At 54.8% G+C, this 21,816-nt stretch overlaps 1 protein-coding gene across 9 annotated transcripts in view; it reads right to left on the reverse strand.

Moving 5' to 3' along the window:
- SYT7 (synaptotagmin 7) overlaps window positions 1-21,816 on the reverse strand; it is a 167,105-nt gene that overhangs the window by 67,158 nt on the left and 78,131 nt on the right. For 5 of the 9 annotated variants that reach the window (XM_024110634.3, XM_005289206.4, XM_042858163.2 and 2 more), the window contains exons 2-4: window positions 18,173-18,276; window positions 6,566-6,645; window positions 752-883 (exon numbers count right to left, since the gene is read on the reverse strand). In XM_024110634.3, the coding sequence (XP_023966402.1) occupies window positions 752-883; window positions 6,566-6,645; window positions 18,173-18,276 (316 nt within the window). The remainder of the gene's footprint in view (window positions 1-751; window positions 884-6,565; window positions 6,646-18,172; window positions 18,277-21,816) is intronic. The other 4 variants (XM_005289207.5, XM_005289208.5, XM_065591829.1 and 1 more) reach the window with 1 other exon arrangement.

Consider the following 21,816-nt stretch of genomic DNA (forward strand, 5'->3'; position numbering starts at 1 on the left):
CAGCACCAGAGTCACCACCACACAGTGCAAATGCAGAGTACACGCTGAGGGGGGACCCAAACGCGCAACCCCATCCTGTGCTGCAGAGAAGGGGGTCACGGGGGCGGGGAAGGGAGAGCAGAGGGGACCTGGGGCAGCGGGAGGGGGGTGCTAGCCTCTCTCAGTGAGTCACTTAGGGCAGTGGTTCCCAATCCATTGGGGCAGCTGTTCCAGTCTAGCAGGTGAAGGGCCTGAGCCAAACCTTGGCCAAGTCAATGGCAAGCTTCTCATTGGCTGGCGTGAGCTTTGGATCAGGTCCCGAGGCCACAGCTGTGCCAGCCAGTGCCCACCACTGCTTCCCATTCGGTGGGCTGTGCTCTATCCCACCCTGGAGCTTGGACCCAGCCTCGAAAGGGGGCAGCCTGATGCAGCGGTGCCTTATGAAGAGCCACTGAAGTCCCTGGCAACGCTCTCTCTGACTTGGATTTGAGCCTAAGGGAGCGAGGGGCTGAGCCCAGGGAACTGGCCTGGCGTACCAGTACTGGCGCCCGTGCCACTGGTTGGGAACCACTGAGATAAGGGGGGAGGGGGAAGGGCAGGAGGGGTTGCTCGTCTCCATGGCTGTCTGCCCATGGGGGTGGAGTGTGTCAGGAGAAGAGGTGGAGCAAAGAGGAAGAGGAGGAGGGTGAAGGGGAGGAGAGGGTGGGTGGGTGGGTGGTGGGTTGCGCATATACTCACTACACATGATCAAACCAGGTAACGAGAGACTCACTTGAGGGAAAGTCGTGGATCACCGTATGGGGCGTAAGGTGAAATGTTTAGTATAAACTCCTTGGGAGGGTAGGAGCTCCATTTCTGCTGCACTGTGTTGTCATTGTTATTCCAAAAGTCTCTGTCTAGATCACTACATCGGCCGGAGAAGAGGGGAGAAAGAAAAGGGAAATACAAGAGAGAGAATCTGAATTCCTGCAAGGGGAGGAAGGAGAAAAAAAATCAACCCCCTCCCCACCAAAACCAGAAAGAAGCCAGGTTAGAAAGGAGAGCAGCTCCGTCTCCTCCTGCGAAAGAAAAGCCACAGCTGTAGCAGCATTGGCCTGCCACACACATACACACCCACGCACACACGGAGGGAGGATGGACTGGGGACAAACGGAGGAAGAGCATCAGAAAGACAGGAGCAGGTGCCTCCAGAAGCTGGTAGGAGAGAGAGAGAGATGGAGCGCAGGTTAAAGGAGAGTCCGCTGGACACGGCAATCTGGTAATGTCTCGCCAGGCTCCCTGCTCTGTTCCTGGGAACAGCTTCAAGGCAGTTCTCGCCACATCCCAAGTACCCTGCCCCCCGGATGATGGCAGAACTGATGGCTCCAGGCATTCAGAAATCAGGAGGTACGCCCCCAAAAACATGAGATTGGCCTAAAAATGAGGCGGTTTGGGAGTATTAGGGAGTCACACTCTCAAGCTTTCTTGGCAACCATTACTGGGCTGGGAACGCACTGTAGGTGTTACCACAGAAGCTGAGATTCTCACAGACTCACGAGCCCAAGAGCTGGGGTCATCAGGAAAACACCCAGTTGCTCGAGACTCACAATATTATCGCTAGAGCTGGCAATGGGGCAGTACAAAACGTAGCCCCTTCAGCATTGGGACAGCGACAGAATCCACAACAGTCTTGAGGAACGACTGACATCTTCCAAGACACTGGAGGTCAGCATGCTGTGGGGAATGTCATCTTCAGACAAGGGGGAAATGAGCTGGCAGGACTCAACACCCAGTTCCCAAAGCATGGGAAGACGTGGGATTTGGGGAATGGAAAGATTCTAAGAACATTTGATAAAGTTGGGAGTCCATCAGGATCTCCCCAGATTGGCCTCTGAGGGACACTGGGCCAGGACTATAGTCAGACTTGCTCAGCCATCACTTTGAGATTTGCTAAAAAACCCAGCTGGAGAGAGGAGAGGGACCCAGGGAGCAACTCAAGAGACACACAGGACTAGTATTTGAAACTAGACACTAAAAACCTGAGAGGGATGGAAGATGAATCCAGCAGGGGGTTCTTATTCCCTGTCTGTCTTCTACCTAGATAGGCATTGTCCATCACCAGGACTCATCTTAATACAGCAGAGGTGGAGAACCAGAGCTAATAGCACCCTGCCCCAGATGTGGGGCCCCTCTCTAATCCAGAGCTACTGACACCTGCTCCAGATGTGCAGCCAGGATCCAGAGCTACCGACATCCTGCTCCAGTTGTGCAACTCCTCTCTGAAGGATCCAGGACAAATGAAACCCTGCTCCAGATGTGAGACCTCTCCCTGCAGGATCCACAACTGACACCCTGCTCCAGATGTGTAATCTCTCCCTACAGGATCCAGAACTAATGACACTCTGCTCCAGATGTGAGACCCTCCTCTCCTAGAAAACCTGTACCAAGGGTAACCCTCTTGTCCCATCCTGCGGGACAAGGTCAGTCCCCACTTGGCGGTGCAGCGGGAGCCAGGGAGCGTGATTCAGCAGGGCGTGCACTGCGTCTGCCTGGCTGTACATCTCCTCAGACTCTAAATAGGTCACTTCATGCCATGGACAGATCCTGAGACAAGCCGTATCTACCCATCGCCTCCTGACTTCAGAGAGCCGCCAATGGCTTCCTGGTGCTCGACCTGGAGTACGTGGGATCCGACAAGCAGCACCTTTGAAGTCAAGTGGTACTGCGGCAAATTCATCAGAGACTTCAAAGGTCCCCAGCAGGCTGCATGCCTGCACTCAGCCCCGGCTCCCCTCATTAATTCCTCCAGTCCTCCTGCGGTTCTGGCATGAAACGGCCTCTCCAAACACACAGAGCGAGATGAAAGGCCGAGGAGAGGGGGCTGCGCGTGCCCCGGGGGCCACTGCCTTTCGCCTCCAAGCACAAGGCTCGCTCACAACCCAGTGGAGGGAAGGGGGAAAGGGAGAGAGAAAGTGGAGGAGAGGCAGGGAGGGGAAAAGAGGGAGGTGGGGAGAGAAAGAGAGAAGAGAGGGTGGAGGAGAGAGGGAGAGACAAAGGCTCTCTGATTTGCAGCTCTCTCCCTCAGTCAGGGCCAGGTCGTTGGGCATCGGAGGCTGAGCTGTCTGGAGAGTCTCTCGTCACTGGTGCTGGGAGACCTGCGAGGCTTCTGGGAAGTGGCAGCTTTCGAGTCCCGAGGAGAGAGCGCGAAGAGTCTTGAGTGGGCAGCGTACCCCCTGGGGAGTGGGCAGACCCTCCCAGAGAGAGAGGGTGGAGTGTCTGAGGAGTGGATGGGGTGAGTGTCTGCAGTGTAGGATGGCGTGTCTCAGGCTAGCTCTTTGTCCCCTGAATGACTCCTCTCCTCAGGGGGCAGCCTGCACACCACTCCTCTGCGACTCACCACGGACCTCACCTCTCATCACTTCACTCATCAGCGTGGTCAGTGACATCAACCAGGTCTGGAGCTTGCAACGGGGCTGCCATGCGGGCACTGTCTGAAGGGGCATGTTGCCCATGGTCCCCTGGCCCACATGAGGACAGACGCTGTCACCCTTGGGCCTACGCTAGGGGAGATCCCATGCACCCAGGGACCCTGTGTGCACACACTTGATCCCCAGCCAAAGTGCCACAATAACTGCACTACTGGCCAGCCCATGGAGGGGCAGCCCTGGTCACGGTGGGTGAGAAGAGAGCTTGGCATGACATAAGCTCCGCAAGACACCACATAGGCTTGGTGGCAGGAGGAAGCAGCCACAGACCCACTGGAAGCGGCCGCTCCTCAGGAAGGCAGTGGAAGATGACAGGCTCAGCCTGGAGGAGCGACAGACATGACAATGTCCCTCGCCAGGCTGAAGTGCGCCAGTTATCCACCCGTCCCTCCTCCCAGGACTGCCCCCTCCCTGGCGAGCTGCCCTCCCCCCAGCCACGCAGGCCACACAGAAGGGAACGCCAGGTTTCCAGGGCAGTGTGGGGGAAACAGGCAGAGTGCTGACCAATATCGCTGTCCTGGCGCGGGTGGGTAGGAGCCACCTGGGGCCCAGTCATAGTCACAGGGCCCAGTTCCCCTGAGGGCCCATCTTACTGCCCCAGTGGGCACTGCCCCATTGCATGACGTTACAGCACCCCTGGCCCATCACTAGCCCTTCACACCATTTCTCACCCAAGTGCACACGTCCTAGGAGCCCTCCTGCAGCACAGCCCAGTCACACATTACAGCCCTCGGCCCCATGTCCTTTGCAGAGTGGATATGGGGACTGCCCCATTGGCGTCTCTGTCTTTGAATGCTGTCTTGGCCTCTGAACAAAGAGAAGCACCGAGAAAAGTCCTGGCTTTGGCCAATATTCCCCCAGAGCGCACCATGGGAGTGCATGAGAGTGGGGTGAGACATCCTGGAGACAGCCGAGTGAATAGCAGGGCCCCGCTTGTTGTGAGACAGAGAGAACCTGAGGTGTCCCCTATCCCTGTAGGGCAGAGGTGATCCTGAGGCACCTCCCCCTCCCTCTGTGGGGCAGAGGGGACCCTGAGGCATCTCCCCATCCCTCTATGGGGCAAAGGGGACCCCGAGGTGTCTTCCCTCCCCTGTGGGTCACAGGGGACCATGAGGCACCTCCCCCTCCCTTTATAGGGCAGGGGGGACTTCTGGATGCTGAGATGTGAATAGAGAAGAATAAATCTCATTGTGGTTGGTCCAAGCCAAGCAGGCTTCTGCAGAAGGAGGTGTCCAGCAGGGCCAGGACGGGGTGGGCATGGGAGCCCAGATTCAATTGGTTACCTCAATGGCTGTCAATGTGGAGAGCAGCTAGGATCCCTGCCCCTCCATGTACCCTGGCTGCCCTTTGGGGAGCATGGGCCATGCAGGAAGAAGGAAGAACCAGGGGAACTAGCTGCTGCAGGACCTGGTCTTTTATAGCAGACCGTGGCTGGAGATCAGCAGCCCCTGTGGGCATGATGCAGCATGATGGCCTAACAGCCTCACCAAGCCCTGCCACCATGGCTACAAGCCTGGCATGAGGGACCCGAGGCCCTGGCTTTGCCCACCCTGAGGAGACAGTTCTGAGCACTCGCAGCCCTGGGGACAGTCCCCTGGCCTCCCAGGAGGTGGTTGCCTGCTGCCTGAGGGGGCAGGGAGACATGAAGCCTGGATCTGGCTTTGGTAGGCTCTGTTTTCGCTCAGGGCTGGCGAACAGGGGCAGCACTGGAGTGTTTAGATGGGGGGGGGTGTTGGGGGCAAGGGAGAACAGTTTGTGGGTCGTGACTGGGTGCACACGAGGCAGTGGTGCAGTCTGGGGTTGGTGTCTGATTGGTGTGGGGGGCTGTGTGTGTCAGGGAGGTGTCTGATCTGGGGGAGGAGACAGGGGGTGTTTGGGGGTCAGGCAGCTGTGTGCCTTTGGAGAGGTGTGTGTGCTGGGAGTGATGGGTGAGAGAGTTTGGGGGTGGTTTGTTTGGGAGCACAGGGGTGTGTTTGGGGGTGGGGCTAAAAGAAGTATTTTGGGGTGCATACATGTGTGGAGTCTCTGAGCGTGGGAGTATTTGAGGGTGCAGGAGTGTGGGGGGAAGTGGGATGGGATAGTCTGGGGGCACAGGAGTGTGGGCAATGCTCTGGGGAGTGTTGAGGTGCAGAGGCATGGGGCTGTTTGAAGGCATCACGGTGTGGGAATGTTCAGAGTTTCTGGGTCTATGGATGCATTTGTGGACATTGAAGGAGTGTGCGGATGTTAGTGGTGTGTTAAGGCTGTGTGGGAGCAGGGTGAATGGGGCACAGTCCATGGGGATGTGCGGGTGTTGGTGGGGTGTGGAGGCTGTGGGGGGGTGAGGTGTATGGGGCACAGTGTGTAGGGATGTTTGGGTGTTGGTGGATTGTCTTGGCTGTGTGGGTGCAAGGTGTATGGGGCATAGAGTGTGGGGATGTGCCAGTGTTGGTGGATTTTCATGGCTATGTGGGGGAAGGGTGTGAGGATGTGCGGGTGTTGGTGGGGTGTTATGGCTGGGGGTGAGGCAAGATGAATGGAGTCCAGTGTGTAGGGATGTGCAGGTGTTGAACTGTCATGACTGTGTGTGGGCAGGTTGTATGGAGCATAGACTGTGGGGATATGCGGGTGTTGGTGGGGTGTTAAAGCTCTGTGGGGGCAGGGTATATAGGGCACAGTGTGTGGGGATGTGCGGGTGTTGGTGGATTGTCATGGCTGTGTGGAGGCAGTGTGTACAGGGGCACAGTGTGTGGGGATGTGCGGGTGTTGGTGGGGTGTTAAGGCTGTGTGGAGGCAGGGTGAATGGGGCACAGTCTGTGGGGATGTGCGGGGTTGGTGGGGGGTTAAGGCTGTGTGGCGGCAGGGTGAATGGAGTGCAGTGTGTAGGGATGTGCAGGTGTTTGTGGATTGTCATGGCTATGTGGGGGAAGGGTGTACAGCGTGAAGTGTGAAGGGACGTGCGGGTGTTGGTGGATTGTCATGGCTGTGTGGGGGCAGGGTGTACAAGGCACAGTGTGTGGGGATGTGTGGGTGTTTGGGGTTCAGGAGTTCTCAGCTACTGGGAAGCTGCCTCGAGCAGACACCACACCCCAGGGCAACACCTGAGGCTTTCATCCCTTCTCGCGCTGTCCCATGGCACCTACTTGATGGTTTTCTTTTCACTGCGCCCTCGGCTGGAATCCGGGGTCCCCACCGTCTCCAGGGAATTTTTATAACGTTTACCCTATGGGAAAAGAAGGGAGATATGTCAGGGGGTAGGAGCCAAGAAGTGTCAGACTGCATTTTTGGACACAGGATTGCTCGTGCTAAAACCTGTGAATTGTCTGGGATTTGTTAATTTTTTGAGGCCAGTCTGCCCACTGTGAGCCCCAGGTACCTGAGGTAATCAAACTCACAGTTTTCATTTGCTGCAAATCAGTTTTCTCCCTATCCATCTGGCTCTGATTGTGATTATGATATAAACAAGTTGCTGGCTAATGTGATGGTAGCCAAGTGACTTTCCCAAGGTCCCACAAGGAATCTGTGGCAGAGCCAAGAATTGAATTCAGGTCCCCAGCATCCTAGTCAAGTCCCCTAAACACAAAGCACTCCTCTCTCCCACTGACAGAGACCTATTTTAAAACAGCATCTAATCAGGGAGAAGAAACAAGACCATGTGACTTAAGTGCCCAAACTCCCCCACCCCACCCTGAATAATGTCTATTTAATGTGACTAATTCTTGAATCAACAGGTTACCCAGGAGGCCAGCCAGAGCTTTCCCTGGTGCCATCTCTATCATCCCACTGTTTGCAGGGTGAGGGGAATGTGCAACTGAAGATGGGTGCTGGATTTTGGGGGATGTTCGTTGGATGAGGCCATGATTAAGTCTCATGTCCTGGATTGTTAAGTGTGTTCTGACCTAGTTTTGCTCCTTTGTGGCTTCCAGTTTGTCATTCACTTCAGCCAGGGCTGCCCAGAGGATTCAGGGGGCCTGGGGCAAAGCAATTTTGGGGGCCCCTTCCATAAAAAAAGTTGCAATACTATAGAATACTATATTCTCGTGGGGGCCCCTGTGGGGCCCGGGGCGAATTGCCCCATTTGTCCCCCCCGTCCCCTCCAGGCAGCCCTGACTTCAGCTGCCCATCTGGTTTTGCTTGGAAAAATCCTAAAACTGGTCAAACTCTCAACATTTCCGGTGTGTTTCCCTAGACATCTGAAACAGGCAGAGAGCATCATGGGAAAGTCATGCCGCAGAATGCTCCTTGCTTGGCCATCACAATGGAGCTCTTCCAAGGAGTTAGTTTGGATGACCTGTGCCCCCCTACTGCTTCTGCTTAACAAACGCAAGTCAGAGAGCAAGTCTCCAAACCCAGCCTTCCTCCCTGCTGCCCCATCACATCCGCAGCAGGGGAGGAACAGCAATTTTAGGATTAATTGAACTTTAATTAATTAAGTTCACAGTAAAAAAAAAATAACCATGTCACAAGATAATGAAATGTGCATTTGTTCCTAATTGGGGCTTGATAATAAGGCCACTTGGTAGTGATTTCCGATGGCAGGTTCAACGTGCTGTGCGATTCCAGGGCAGACAAGAGCACAATTAGTGCTGATTAGCAAACAATTAGCAGATAACACCGTCCCACACAGGTGCAGGTAAAGGGCTCTCTGCAGGGAACCCCCCTAAGAAAAATGAGAGGCCACCAGGAGCATTTTAAAGTCTCAGCTGCATGAAATATGTTGGGGGGGGGAGGGAACAAGAGAGAGCAGCAAAGGTACAGGGTGCTCTGGATCCCACAGGAGCTCTGGATGTAGGGGTGGGAGAAAACAGGACAGCAGTGGGGGAGCTGGCTCCAGACACACACATAGAGCAGGATGGGGCAGGAGAGAATTTGGATCTAGGTCAAGGTGGGGACAAACAGCAGAAGAGAATTTGGATCTGGATCAGGGTGGGAAGACAGAGAGCAGCACAGCAGCAGATGTGCATGTGAGGGAATCTAGGTCTGGACTGAGGGCGGGAGTGACAGTGGGATAAGGCTGGTATGTTTGTGGGCAGGGGGTCAGCAATTTGGATCTGGAAAGGACTGGATTGAGGGGACAATAGAGAGTTAGAGAATGACCAGTCTGATCAGGGTAGGGGAAGGGATTCTGTGGCCGGGGAGGGGTAGGCTAGCCATGTGAAATATGGACTCAGACTGACCGCTCTCTCTCCCAAGGCCTTTCACCCCACCTGCACTGTCCCTGTGAGCTCTCCAGGCAGCCACACACAAGAATGGCTCACTGTGGTTAGTTGGGGGTAATCTGCCCACAAATTAAGAAAAAGCCAGGGGAGGATCACAAACAACCTGTTAATCACCATGAGAAATGCTGCCCACATGAGAAAGGGGCTTATTTATAGAGCCAAGGCAGTGCAGCTACTCCATGGCTAGGCTGTAGTTTGCTTTTTCCATCCTAAGCCTCAGCCCCTGATCTCCCTCTGTGCCCCTCAGAAACACCTCCATTCTGCTTCCACTTTCTCCTGTGTGGTCTCCTGGCAGAGGAGAGATTTCTGGAGGTCACTCAGACAGCCACAAGGGGTGCAAATGGAGATGTTTTCCTCCTGACTTGCTTTTGGGAAGGCACCTCCCCAGAAATGGCTTGGCCTAGAAACTCCAAGCACCCTCCACAAGAGCACATGTCCTTGAACATGCCCTAGAAGGCCAGGTGGTTAACTTCGGAGCCAGTCACCACGAACATCTGAACTTTGGAGAACTTTGCCAGGACCCAGCTGAGCTGATAACTTTTGCCAATGTCAAGCTGAATTCAGCATCTCCAGAGCTCTACAGCTGCTGGAAAAGCGTAAGGTCCAGCAGGTGAGCTCCTGTCTTTGCTAGCAGCACAACTCGGAGACTTTGTCACCTTCATCAGCCAACCATCTTGGGTTTAAGCTGCTCCCTAACCAGCCACACTCCCTCAGCTCAGCCACTGCAGTTCAACAAGGCTGCAAACGCCCCTAGTCCAGCTCATGAGATCTCTGAGCACCATTGTCCAAAAGGTCTAGGTTAGAGGAGGTTACAGACATGGCCGGAGTGGCCTGCAGCACGTGGAAACTCTGTCCTGTGAACCTCTTGCGTTCCAGGTGCCCATAAGCTCTGTCGTTAAATGATGCAGGTTCCAGAACGGCGCAGACTCTGCCAAGAGCAGGCTGCAGTGTCCACAGGCTCCATTAGTGGAACTGCTCAGGTGTGAAGCGGGTGGGGGTTCTGCCAGCACGGCCTCCAGTGAACCCCATTCATCAAAATGTTCCCATCCAAGGAGGTTTCAAGCTCAAGCCAGTGGAGTAGTTCTTTTCAGTGCAATGCTGAATACCAAGTACAGTGCCAGCTTGACACCACATTTAGGACTGTAGCAGAATATAGGGGTAGATCCCAGTCTGTGCCCCTGGGATGGTGCAAAGGGAAACAGAGCCATCAAGGAGCCTAATGACCATCCCAGCAGGATTAGAAGTGGGCACTTCAAGAGGTGTCTGGCTGTTGTTCATACTTGAGAGCTGGAGTGAAGCATGAGTTAGATGCAAGTGATTTGGGGTGGATGGTACAAGGGATAACTGGTTGCCTTGGTTACAAAGGGATGGGTCTTTGGGGGAGGTCAAAGGAGATGCAACTCACAGTGCAACTTCCACCGAATTCAATGGGAGCTGGATCTGCTTCCAGCAGAATCTGGCCTACATGCCAATCTAGGACAGACGTGCACACTTCCTGAGCTGAGTGAGACACATGGCATCACTGCTGATGGGGGGGCTGAGAGGAGCTCTGTTATCTGCGGGACAGCCATTGTGGGCTGGCTTCCCTTTCCTCAGTATGCATCTAGCCACCTTTCTATCTTAACCCACTTTGTCCTTCACACTTTCCTTGTCCTGCTCCCCCCTTTGCCCATTGCATCTGCTTTTAGATAAGACAGCGGGGACTGGGTGAGGAAACTGTTTAACTGGGGACAATCACTGGTGGGCACCTCAGAGGCAAGGGTACAGGGAAACTGAGTCAGAGTGGGATAACCGCATGGCCACAGTGCCTGGTCAAGGGCAAAAAACTCCCCTCCACAGATACTGATGAGCAGGGCACTGGTGCAGACCAGCGTGGGGACAAGATGAACCTGAACTGCAGGCCTGCACCCACTGCATTATCAGTGCCCCCAGTCAGAGCACCCCCTGCTAGGCCCAGGGAAGGCTGCAGCTCACCAGCTGTGACTCCAGCTGGTTGGATCTTGTGCTTAAGGCACAGGATGGGGATGTAGAAGATCTGGATTCAATTCTTTACTCTGTGACTGAGGGGCAGGTCACTTCATCTCCCATGGGAGTTAGAAGCCTAAATAGCTTTGAGGGTCTGGGCCTCAGTGCCCCACCTGTAAAAGGGGATTGTGACGCTCCCAGGGTCGATTCAGGCTGTAAGCTCTTCAGGCCATGCGCTGACTCTGACACTCTGTCTGTGCAGCGCCTGGCAATGGGCCAGCAAACTTGGTGGGGGGCCTCTAAGAGCTACTAGCACAGAGATAATAACAAATCCCAGAGCCTACTTGTTATCTCCCCAACCCCAGGTACATCGCTGAGCTGAGCCAACCATTGCCCCAGGGCCAGGCTATGAGATGTCTCCCCTTTGTCCAATTCCATGCCCTCCTCCTCCTTCTCAGCCCTTCAGTCATTTCAGGCCACGGGCCGGGCTGTGAAGGACCTGGATCCCTGTGCTGGAGGTGAAGCCGTGTCACTCCTCTCCATCCTCCTCCTGCATTCTCCAAACTCTCTCTGTTCTCCGAGCCCGAACGAGGCAGGGCCCCCTCTACCTCTCCCTCTCCCAGGCCAGCAGCATCAGGCCAGCCACGTGCTGAGGTAAGGGGGTGGGGGGAGCAGCTCACTCCTCCAATGCTTCAGCACAGGCTGGTCTGTGCAGCAGCAGCTTCTTCCTTGCAGGAGCTGGGCAGGTGCTCACCGGTCAGTGCTGGTGAGCCACGTAGCTGGCTCTGTTGGGAAACTCTAGCTGGGCAAGCCTGCTCCCTGTGTCAGGGAGACGGGGCCACACCCTCAGCTGGTGCAAACGTGTGCAGATCCAACAACTGCCATGCACCTGCTGGGGCTCTGGCTCATTGTGCTGTGGAGACGTGGTGCCCGGCTGGCCAACCCCTGGCTCCCTTGGCCAAAGGGGTGACTGCTCCGTCTGCCAAGGTCTGAGGGCAGCTGGGCATTGTGGAGCAGGGTGAACGTCCCTGAGGGCAGGAGCCTGGGTCCCCAGGAACACAGGCTCAACCACCCTCACGCCTCCCCTCGGGGCAGCCTCGTGCAATGGCTCCCATTACCGGAGTGCACGCCCACACGCTGCAGGCAGAGGACTGACTGGCGGGGGAGAGGGAGCTCATACCTGAGGCTCTCCCAAAGGGCACGCTCTGCTGCGACATCCAGCATCTCTCTCCACAGGGGACAGGCAGGATTGGGGGGCAGAGAACTGAAAGGGGACTCTGTGGGCAGGCTACTGGATGGGGGCAGATGACAACCAGACGGGCAGGTCACACAAACCCTTGTGCCCAGCTGCCGCAAGCCCAATGGGAGGAGTCAGCAACCTAATCAGTCAGGAGGCGGAAGAGAGGTGGAGGGTTCTTTGCCAGGAGTGCAATGGAGACGCTCTGTGATGGCCTATTCCCACCACTGCTCCCTGGCACCTGCCCCGCCAAAGTCACAGGGCAAGATGGGAACTTGATTTCCCAAACTCGGCCAGGAGGACAGGAGAAGGGCTCCCTACCCACCGCTCCGGGCCTCCTTCCTCCACTTCATTCTAACCCTTTCCTCAGATCTTGCCCCCCAGCCCAGTCTTTTCCATGTCCAGCCCTTGGGCAGGGGGTGGGGGACTGTGATTTCACCTCTGGGACATGGAGGAGCCTGAAGGCATGCTGAATCAGAAGGGCAACCACATGCTAGCTACCCTACCCCGGGGTGTCTGCCAGGTGTGCTCGGACTGGCTCAGCAGCCCAGCTGCAGAGTATTGCCAGGCTAGCGTGACTCAGAGCAGCCACAGCGAGCAAAGGGAGACCCGACACAAGCCACTGGAGGACACAGCAACACTAGAGTGCTGGCCGTGGTGGGAGCTCCTGGGTACTTCAGGCCCAGCCTCTCCCAGCAGGGGGCGCTGTAGGGAGTGCTGGCTGTGGGGGAGCTCCCAGCTATTGCCATGCTAGCCTCTCCCAGCTGGGGGCGCTGCAGGAAATGGAACAAGAGTCATACTAGAGGTTCCTAAATTGCGATCTGGGGAGCATTTGTGCATGGGCCACCAGGTAATGCTGCTGCTCCTCCTTATTCAATTGCATTAAATGAAGCCAGAAACACATTCAATACGTTTCCTCGGGTCACTGCTCTGTGGTGGGGAGGCGGGCGTTCCCCAGGGCTGTTGCATCTGGGAGGGCTGGTGTCCCTGAGACAAGCTCAGGATGAAAATATGGGCCAACCCGTGAACCAGGAGGGCGATGCCCTGGCCTCGATACTGCGATTAGAGTAGCCAGACAGCCAATGGCCGGGAGGCCCTCACAGCATCTCTGGTTCCAGCCTCCCTGACAAGCCAGCACTACAGGAGTGAGTGAGCCGGCAGCTGGCTGCGGACAGGCTGGGCATGTTTCAGCTGCGTTTGGGGAGGAGGTGAGAGGGTTTCACCTTCTTGCTTTTGCTTCTAAATTTAGCCCGCTGAAAGAGCGGACTCACTCGTTAGCATTCTGTGCTGCCTGCGCTCCCCGGCGCGTGCATACTGACGGACTGCAGCGGCTGTGACCTTCCCTCCTCATCAGCTGCTGCTCCTGGTCCCCACGGGAGGCTCCCAACAGGTGGCACATGGCAGCAACGTCTGCATTAACTCTCATTAGCCCCGGAGAAGCTAGTGGACCTGCCAGGGCTCTTTCCCTTTAGCCAGACAGGGCTCGTAGTAGGCGAAGCAGGGGGAGGAGAGCCAGTGGTCAGGTGCTGCTGCTGCTATAACACAGAGATACTTCTGAGCTGGCCCAGCTCTTCCTGCATCTCCCTTGGATTGAATGGAAGGGAGGCGCTGCCCTGTTTGCGGACAGCCAGGCAATGCTCTCTCAGCATAGTGGTCTGGATGTCTGGGTGAGGGAGGAGGCCGGCTGGCTGGCAGACGGGAGGTAACTATGGTTCAGGAGAGACAGGTAGATACATGGGCGGCTGGGGAGTGCCAGTAGACTCCCCTCACCCTGGCATGGATCTTCGGCCTACCAAGGGGACCTGTTGGGGGCTGTGGCTCTGTGACCTTGGGAGAAGATTCCTCCCTCTGTCCTCAGTGCCCAGCCTAGCTACTCTGGCTTGGCACTGGTTGGGCACGGATTTGGCCCTGCAGTGCTTACGCAGGCAGAACTGTATCACCTTCCAGGGCACTGGCCTGGGTACTGGGAACAGGATGCTTCTGAAGGAGGGAGGGTGTTGGGGGTGGGAACAGTGGCAGAGTCTTCAGGATGAGGAAGCCACCCTTCATCGCAGGCAACTGATCACTCCACGGCTCCCCGACCCCACCGAGCCAGCCACCTAGCTCCCTATCCTTTCTGGTTACCCTCAGGCAGCCTGGAGAGCTGGCTCCAGGCAGCGGCCAGGGCTGTCCTTCCCCTCCCAGCGAGTCCTTGTTTCTCTTGTGCGGCTGGCTGAAGTGTTTCTGAACCTGGCCCCAGGCCCAGTTACCACTGAACGGGGAGCTCTTCAATTCATCTCACTTCCTCCCAGGCTGCCTGGTTTATTAATTTGGCTCCCGGCCGCAGGGCTTTACTTATTAATGTGGCAGTATCGCCGCTTAACTCCCTTGTTTGTGAATGTAAACATCCTCGGCCCTCCTCGACATTCCACACGCCAGCTTCCCCCGGCCATAAATCACGGGAAGCCAAACAGCCTGGATCCGGGCGGTGGGGTGACGGAGCCAGAGAGTTGGCAGATAGAAGCTGGGGTGGAGCCGCGCTGATACATGCTGGAGGGCTGGGAAAGGAGAGCTGCCTGTGCGTGTGAAGGTGCAGCAGGGAGACGATCCTAGGAACGTTCCTCTGGAAAGACAGATGCTGTCTCCTTTTAACGCCAGTTTTAAAAAGAAGGTGCTATGGCTTTTTAATTGCTCCTGGTGCCCTGTCTCTCCCTCTCGGGCCCGGGCAGGCGGAAAGGGGAGGTGACATTATTTCTAGCGCAGTGTTTGTTGTTTGGAGAGTGAAAACCCCCCCCAAAATAGCCGCCTTCAGAGCACTTGACCCACTTTCCAATCTCAGCCGTGCACAGAGAGGCTTCATGGCAGAGGGAAACGAAAGAGAATGTGCTACTGAATCCTGGACAGGAGGGCACTGTGGGGAATTTGGGCGGGTGGGGGCTGCAGGGCACTCTGGGAAATCTGGCCAGGCAGGGGCCACAGGGTATTGTGGGGAACCGGGGTGTGTGTGTGGAGACCGCAAGTCCATTCATTAGCGTCATTAGGGGATAACGCAGCAATGCTGTGCAGCCTGCCTCCCCCTGTGCTGCTCATGCCAATGCAGAGCCAGAGCGGAGCAGGAGAGGGGCCAGCTCATTACCATGCATCACCAATATATATATTTATTTCGAAAACTTCCCTTTATGCTGTACAAACATTTTCACCCAAACATTTAATTATCACATCTTCGAAGGAGCAAAATAAAAGCTGCAGCCGCCACCACAGAGCCTCACTCAGCAAATGCCTCTCATGGCTGCACTGCTGTCACTGTGGGACGGGACTCCAGGGGCCCCGGGCATCCAGGGTTGGCATCTCTACTAACCCTCCCCTGTGAACCCCAACTGACTGCTCTTCTACCTGTTACTAACACCCAAGTGGCTCTCCTTACCCCTCCCACTGTGCACCTCAAATTACCTCCTTTATGCGTTTCACTGCATACCCCAATGTGTTTCCGTAGACATCTCATTGTGCACCCCTAATTAAACTCCTCTGCCCTGTACCCCAATTCCTTCTCTTATGCCTCATGCTGGGCCCTCAGTATCCCCCCCTTATTCAAATCATGTGCAGTTTTGTTTACACAGAAGAGGGAGCATCTTACCCCCCACTCTCATACCCCAGTTTGTTCCTGATCCCCGACACCCCATGAGCTCAATTAGATTTATTTGGTTGCGGTTGATTTTCATAACAAGCAACTTTCTTTCTGCTGGGGAAAGCGAGGGCTGCTGTTAGGAAAGTTACATTTTGTCACTCTGCTATTTAATTAACAATCTGAATGAATTAATAAGTAAAGGATCTTGCTGAGATTCCAAATTCATGAAACAACTGCTACCCCAATCAGAGGTGAATGGAAGAGCTGCTACTTCTCAGACAGGCAAGTGCATTCTTAGAAATGGGAAGGCGGAAAATCAAGCCTTGATAGTTTCCAATTTCAAGAGGCATAAAGAGCAGCATCAGTGTGTGTCTAAATGAAACATCTTATTCCCTGAGATTAAGCTTTGTTAGACCAGAATTAAGCCTGAAAATAAAGTGCCCTGTAAAATAACATTAGGGAAAAGTTACAGGTGTTTTAAAAATTCTCCAAACTCAGGAACTGCATGGTTAAATTTCTGACAATCACCTTAACTCTGCCCCAGGATCCCTGCCCATCCTCCATCAGGGGCACAGTGACTCTCAGCAGCTGTCACATGGTACTGAAGAAAGTCCCATGAGTACGAATTATCCAGATAGCATCTCCCAACCACGCCTCCTACACGGTACAGGGGAAGGGGGCTCTGCGAGGTATTAGGTGAGTGCTAGGGTGAACTGAAGGCAGAGCCTTAGGTTCTTCAGATCCAAGCCCTGAGCCGGTGAGAGCCCTGATTCCATCAGCAGGCAGCACATAGCCAACAGCCAGCTGCTGGTGCCATGTGCCAGATTTTGCAGGACTCAGGAGGTGGCTAGGCATGACACCCCCTGCCCCGGGTATATATGTGAGGGACTGTGTGGGGAAAGGCATGTGCTGGCTGAGGTGTGAGGAGGCTGCAAAGCCAGGAGTACCTGTCTCCTCCATGGGGAGAGGGGCAGAGGTACAGGCCCAGCTCAGATGGATGAGGCACCTGGGGATCTACAGCCAGCCTGGGGGAGAGTAGGCCTGGAATGTAGGGGGCAGTTGGAGACTCTGACCCCTCCAGGAAGGTGGGGAAACCACATGGGCCTCTCCTAGGGTTGCCAAATTTCTAGTCGCACAAAACTGAACACCCTAGCCTACTACATTCATAGAATCATAGAATGTCAGGGCTGGAAGGGACCTCAGGAGGTGATCTAGACCAACTTGATGCTCAAAGCAGGACCAATCCCAAGACAGATTTTTACCCCAGTTCCCTAACTGGCCCCCAATGGATTGAACTCACAACCCTGGGTTTAGCAGGCCAATGCTCAAACCACTGAGCTATCTCCCCCCCAATGCCTGGCCAATATCTTCTCCTGGTCAGCTGTGTGCCTGGACTCCCCACGCATGCTGGCTTTGTGCAGGCCGTAGTGTGGTGTGGGACTCAGAGAAGCTGGGCCTCCAGTGCTCGGCCCTTTCCTTTGATCTCGATTGCTTTCCCTGTCTTTAAAGGAAAACCCAGCGGGGCAAAGTGGGGCCTGAGAGGGGCCCAGGGCTGGTCCCTGCTCAGTGCTCTGACCCTCTCCAGGCAGGGGGACTGTAGATTTCCCAGCTGCTGGCTTTTATGCAGTGTGTGTGTGTGTAGGCAGGGGATCACATTCTCATGTTTGAGAGCTCAAGCACACCACTGCATGGGCCAGGAAAGCATTCCTGCCCCTACTCCCCCATGCAGTCTGGGAAGGACTGGCCTTCCTCTGAAGAATTCAGGTACAGCTGGGAGAAGGATCTTGCTAGACCCATGGCTTGATCCAGGGTGGGAAGAAGGACACACAGAGAGAAATGTAAAGAAAGGAAACTGCCAGGTATTGTACCTGGTCGAGCCAGCCAACCATGTAAGCGACAGCACTGCACAGCACCCGGGCTTCTAGCAGCGAGATCCCTCCCTTACTGACTGCTCTGAGTTTGGGGGTGCCCCATGTTCTGCAGGGAGCAGGGGGTGACTGCTCTGAGTTTGGGAGTGCCCCACATTCTGCGGGGAGCAGGGGCTGACTGCTCTGAGTTTGGGGGTGCCCCACATTCTGCGGGGAGCAGGGGCTGGCTGCTCTGAGTTTGGGGCTGCCCCACATTCTGTGGGGGGACAGACGGACGACAGGGGGCCTGCTGGCTGTGTTATATTCTAAGCTGTGGTTCACAGGTGAAGGAAGCTGCAGCGGCTGAGGTTGGGTGGGGAAGCCACATTGCCCTTTGGTCAGCACGAGTGAGGGGGGGGGGTCTCCGGGGTGGTCCCACTCTTGTGCTTTGGTGAGGGGCTGGGTTGGGGTCCTACCATTACAGGTGAGTGAGGAATCATCGGGGACTGTGGAGTCTCAGCTCTGGGGCGTGACACTCCTAATTCAGGAGACGCTCCCCCAAACTCCCTCTCTGCTTAAAACCAGCAGCTCTGCCGGTCCCTGGTTCTCTCTGGGCGAGCCCTGGCCCTGGGCGGCTGTTCCTCTCCTGGCTGCCCTGGTTTCCCTGCCCTGCGTCTCATGCTGCTCTCGTTCCCCACAGTCGTGGATGACGCTGCTGCACTGCGTGCCATGCCCCGAGCGGTGTAATTAAATCCCTGCTGTTACCTGCCACCCGGAAGCCTCACCCCCCGCCTGGGGCAGCCTCACCCCCCAGCTGTTCCTAACCCAAACAATCCTCAGGCAGCAGGGCCCCACCACCACTGAGTCACGGCACTTACCAGTTTGCGCTGGCACCACTGGCAGATCCCGCATAGGACGATGGTGACGCTAAGGCTGACGGTGATGATGGCTGAGACCAGGAGGACATCGCGGGAGGGCACTCCTGGCAAGAGGAAACCACAGGGTCAGGCCCCTTGGTGAGGGGGAGAGCAGGCAGAACAGGGCTGGCAAGGGAGGGACACAAAGCTCCCACTGGTCTGGTCTGTCCTGAGCCGACCTCCCCAGCACAGTCCCTACAGGACGATCCCAGGCACGGATGCTGGGGAAAGCTCAGCTTTTGGGGAGAAGGACAGGCAGCACGGGCAGAGCGCTGGGGATGGCAGTGGCCATGTGGTTGGTCAGACAGAGTCTGGACAGGTCACCAGCCACACATGGGAGCACATGGACCCACCCCCATCTTGCAGCACTTGAACTCTGGTACCATGGCTCATGTCCCAATATAGTGCCCATTCCACTCTGACACCTGATGGTAACGTAGACCCTCAGGGCCACCCTGATGAGGCCTCAAAAGATGAGGTGTTACTCCAAACACCTACCCAGGCATGCATCCAGATGCATAGGACACCTGACATCGAGATCCCCCCATCCTCACCCAGACAGAGGGAGCAGTGTGGGACAGCCACCAGCGACAGCCACCCAGACACGGTGCTACATGGGATGCCCAGCAATGAGGGTTGGTCCATCCTAACCCAGACAGAATGCAATCTGTACATCAGAGCCATTGGCTCACAATTAGTTAGTGTATTAGGGCAGCACCTGCATTCCAGTCCAGATCAGGCTCCCACGCTCTAAAAACACTCCCTGAGAACAGCCCCTGCCCAGAGAGTTTATAATCTCAGTTACACACATACAAATATAGCACAACAAACTACGTCAGGTGTCAGGCCAAGCCAGGGCCCTGCTTGTTCGTGGATCTCACAAGACATTGTAGCCAGATATATCGAACCTCCTCTCTAGGTACAGTCCACTGAGTAGATCACATTGCAGTGGGATAGCCCATCTCCAAGCCAGACACCATGCATTGCATACAAGACATGATAGTGAGGATTCACTCTGTCATTTGATCTGTTTATTTTCTAAAATGTGCCAGCCTGCCAGGACATGGCTGACAAAGTACAATGGGACAGTTCATCCCTGGGTAGATTGAATTATGTGCCTCTCCAATCTACTGGAGTTCTCTGGAGGAGTCAACTAATGAATGCAGAGATTCTGGGCCTGACAATATGTGTGTCATCAATAGGTAACAGAGTGTTTTAGTAAACCTGCCCTTCCCATATTTCTAAACAGCAGGAGGGGGCTGGCTAGACAGAAGGAGAGGGTGGAAAGGGTTGAGGACAACTGAACTAGTATATAAGGGAGGCATGGCTGATGGGCTTTCAAAAGAGTTGTGACCAAGCACATCACAAGATGTTTTAAGGAAATTACCGGTAAGTCATCACAGGATGAGAGGTAAACTGTCCTGGATTAGAAACTGGATTAAAGCCCGAAAGCAAAGGGCAGGCACAATCACTCCCTTTCTGACACGGCTAACGGTGTCATGCTTCAATGTCCCATCCACTGGTAGGACGCCTGGCTGAAAAGTGAAGTGGCAAAGTCTGCAGCTGCCACGGCACTGATTTAATTGAGTGAATACTAGCAGAAGCCGCAAGGCAGGGTTCAGTGAACCTAGGAGATTAGGGCAAGGCAACGGGCTATGAAATTCAGCGGAGATAAGTGCAGGATAATGCATGTTGGAAGGAACATTTTGAACTACTCCTACCCCATGATGAGCTCTAAATTAACCATAACCACTCAGGAAAAAGGCTGAGGCGCCATCGCAGCCGTTTCAATGGGAACCTCTCAGTGTGCAGTGGCAGGCAGGCAGAATTGCAAACAAGATGTTTAGGCAGGAAATGGATAAAGAAAAATAGAATATAAAAGTGCAGCTATTCTAACGCCGTCTGTAGATCAGTGATGTGCCCTCACCTGGAATACTGTGTGCCACTCTGGGTGATCTATCTACCCACCTCATTTGTAGCCATCTACCACCAAACAATACAACATCTAGACCTTTCCAAAAGGATATCGCAGAAATAGAAGCGAGCCAGAGAAGGACAATGGAAATGATCCGATGCATAGAAAAACTTCCATGTGCATAGAGATTACAAGGATTAGGACTGTTTGGTTTAGAGAGGAGGTGAATAAGAAAAGACATGCCAGAGGTCTATAAAATGATGAATAATACAGACAGGATAAAGTCGGTGCTCTCACTTGCCTTGACTAGGGCAGATCCAACTCAGTTAAAAGGCAAGACATCTAAAGCTAACAAAAGTAAATACCTTTCTACACAAAGTGTAATTAACCTGTGGAACTCCTTGCCACAAGACGTCAGGAAGGACAAGAGCTTAGTAGACTCCCAAAAGGATTAGACATGTATATGAATATTAAGCATCTCCACAGTTACACCAACTGTGATACAAATATATGGTGAGAGGCGTCAAATTCTATCCTTGAACGATTCTCATGAGCACTTCCCCACCCAGTAAAGAGCATGTGAACCTGCTCCCCTCCCATTGGCCATCTCCTAGCTCTGTCTCCCCTCCCCTATTGATGATCATACAACTGTTGCCCTTATTCACATGGAAGAGTCCCATTCAGAAAGTATTTCATGTATTTTTAGCTTTTTAAATGGTAACTTAGCAGCTGGCAAACAAGGAGGAAGAGTCAGCTCCCCACAAGTGCTGGGAACCCAATCCCTCATGTTTCAAGACCCAGGCTCTCCACTAACAGCTAGGGGCTAGAAAGATACCTCTGCTACAGGCAAGTTAGTGCACAGCAGTCCATTCGGGGGGAAGCACGTGGAACTGAGCGCTGCTGGACACAGCACAGCTGGCTAGAGGCACTGCTGGCCTGGTATTTGGCAGGCCCTGTGCTGCTAGGTGAATCACCTCTAGTGCAATGGATTTACACCAGGCAGGGATCGGCCTTTAATTTCATTGCTGGTCACGGTGCATTCCCCTAAGTGACAATACATCCCGGGGGAGGTCTGCCACAGCATCTGCGTTGCATCACTCCAATCTCATTGCAAATGGGCCTGATTACTCGGCTGTGTTGTCTGGGCTCTCCCTGAATGTTGGCTTTGGGGGATGAGTCACCTTTGTTTACTCAAGCCTGAAAGCCGGATTCTCCCTGTCTCCTGAACCCTTCCATTATCTCCCTTATTGCTTCCCCTTTAGGAAACGTCTGCGAGTGGAGGCAGGGCTGGGAGAAGAGGCTGGAAGGATGCCCAGGCCCAAAGTCAGACATTTCTCCCCTCACCAGGCAAGGTCTATACCCTGGGCCACAGCAACGCAAGCGCCCCTGACTGCCCCACTAGCTAGTCTGGCCTCGGAGCAGGGATGGGGAGGGCAGAATCCCTGACCCATGTCAGAGGGCTGTTTCTGCCAACAGAGATGCCAGTTGCCATGGTGCCCTTAGTGGAACCCTGACCCTCTGCTATAAGCCTAGGCCTGACTGGAAGCAGGGACCTGGGGTGGAGGCGCTGCACCCCATTCCACATCCTCTGAGCTGTTCAGTCTCCTCAGACTTTGGGGCCTGTGAGAGCCAGCGACCTTACAGCAAAGGGCTTTGTACTCCAGGTCTCCTCTTGATGGCCCTCCCCCAT

Source organism: Chrysemys picta, chromosome 4, assembly GCF_011386835.1.
Source record: "Chrysemys picta bellii isolate R12L10 chromosome 4, ASM1138683v2, whole genome shotgun sequence".
NCBI classification, from domain to species: Eukaryota; Metazoa; Chordata; order Testudines; family Emydidae; genus Chrysemys; species Chrysemys picta.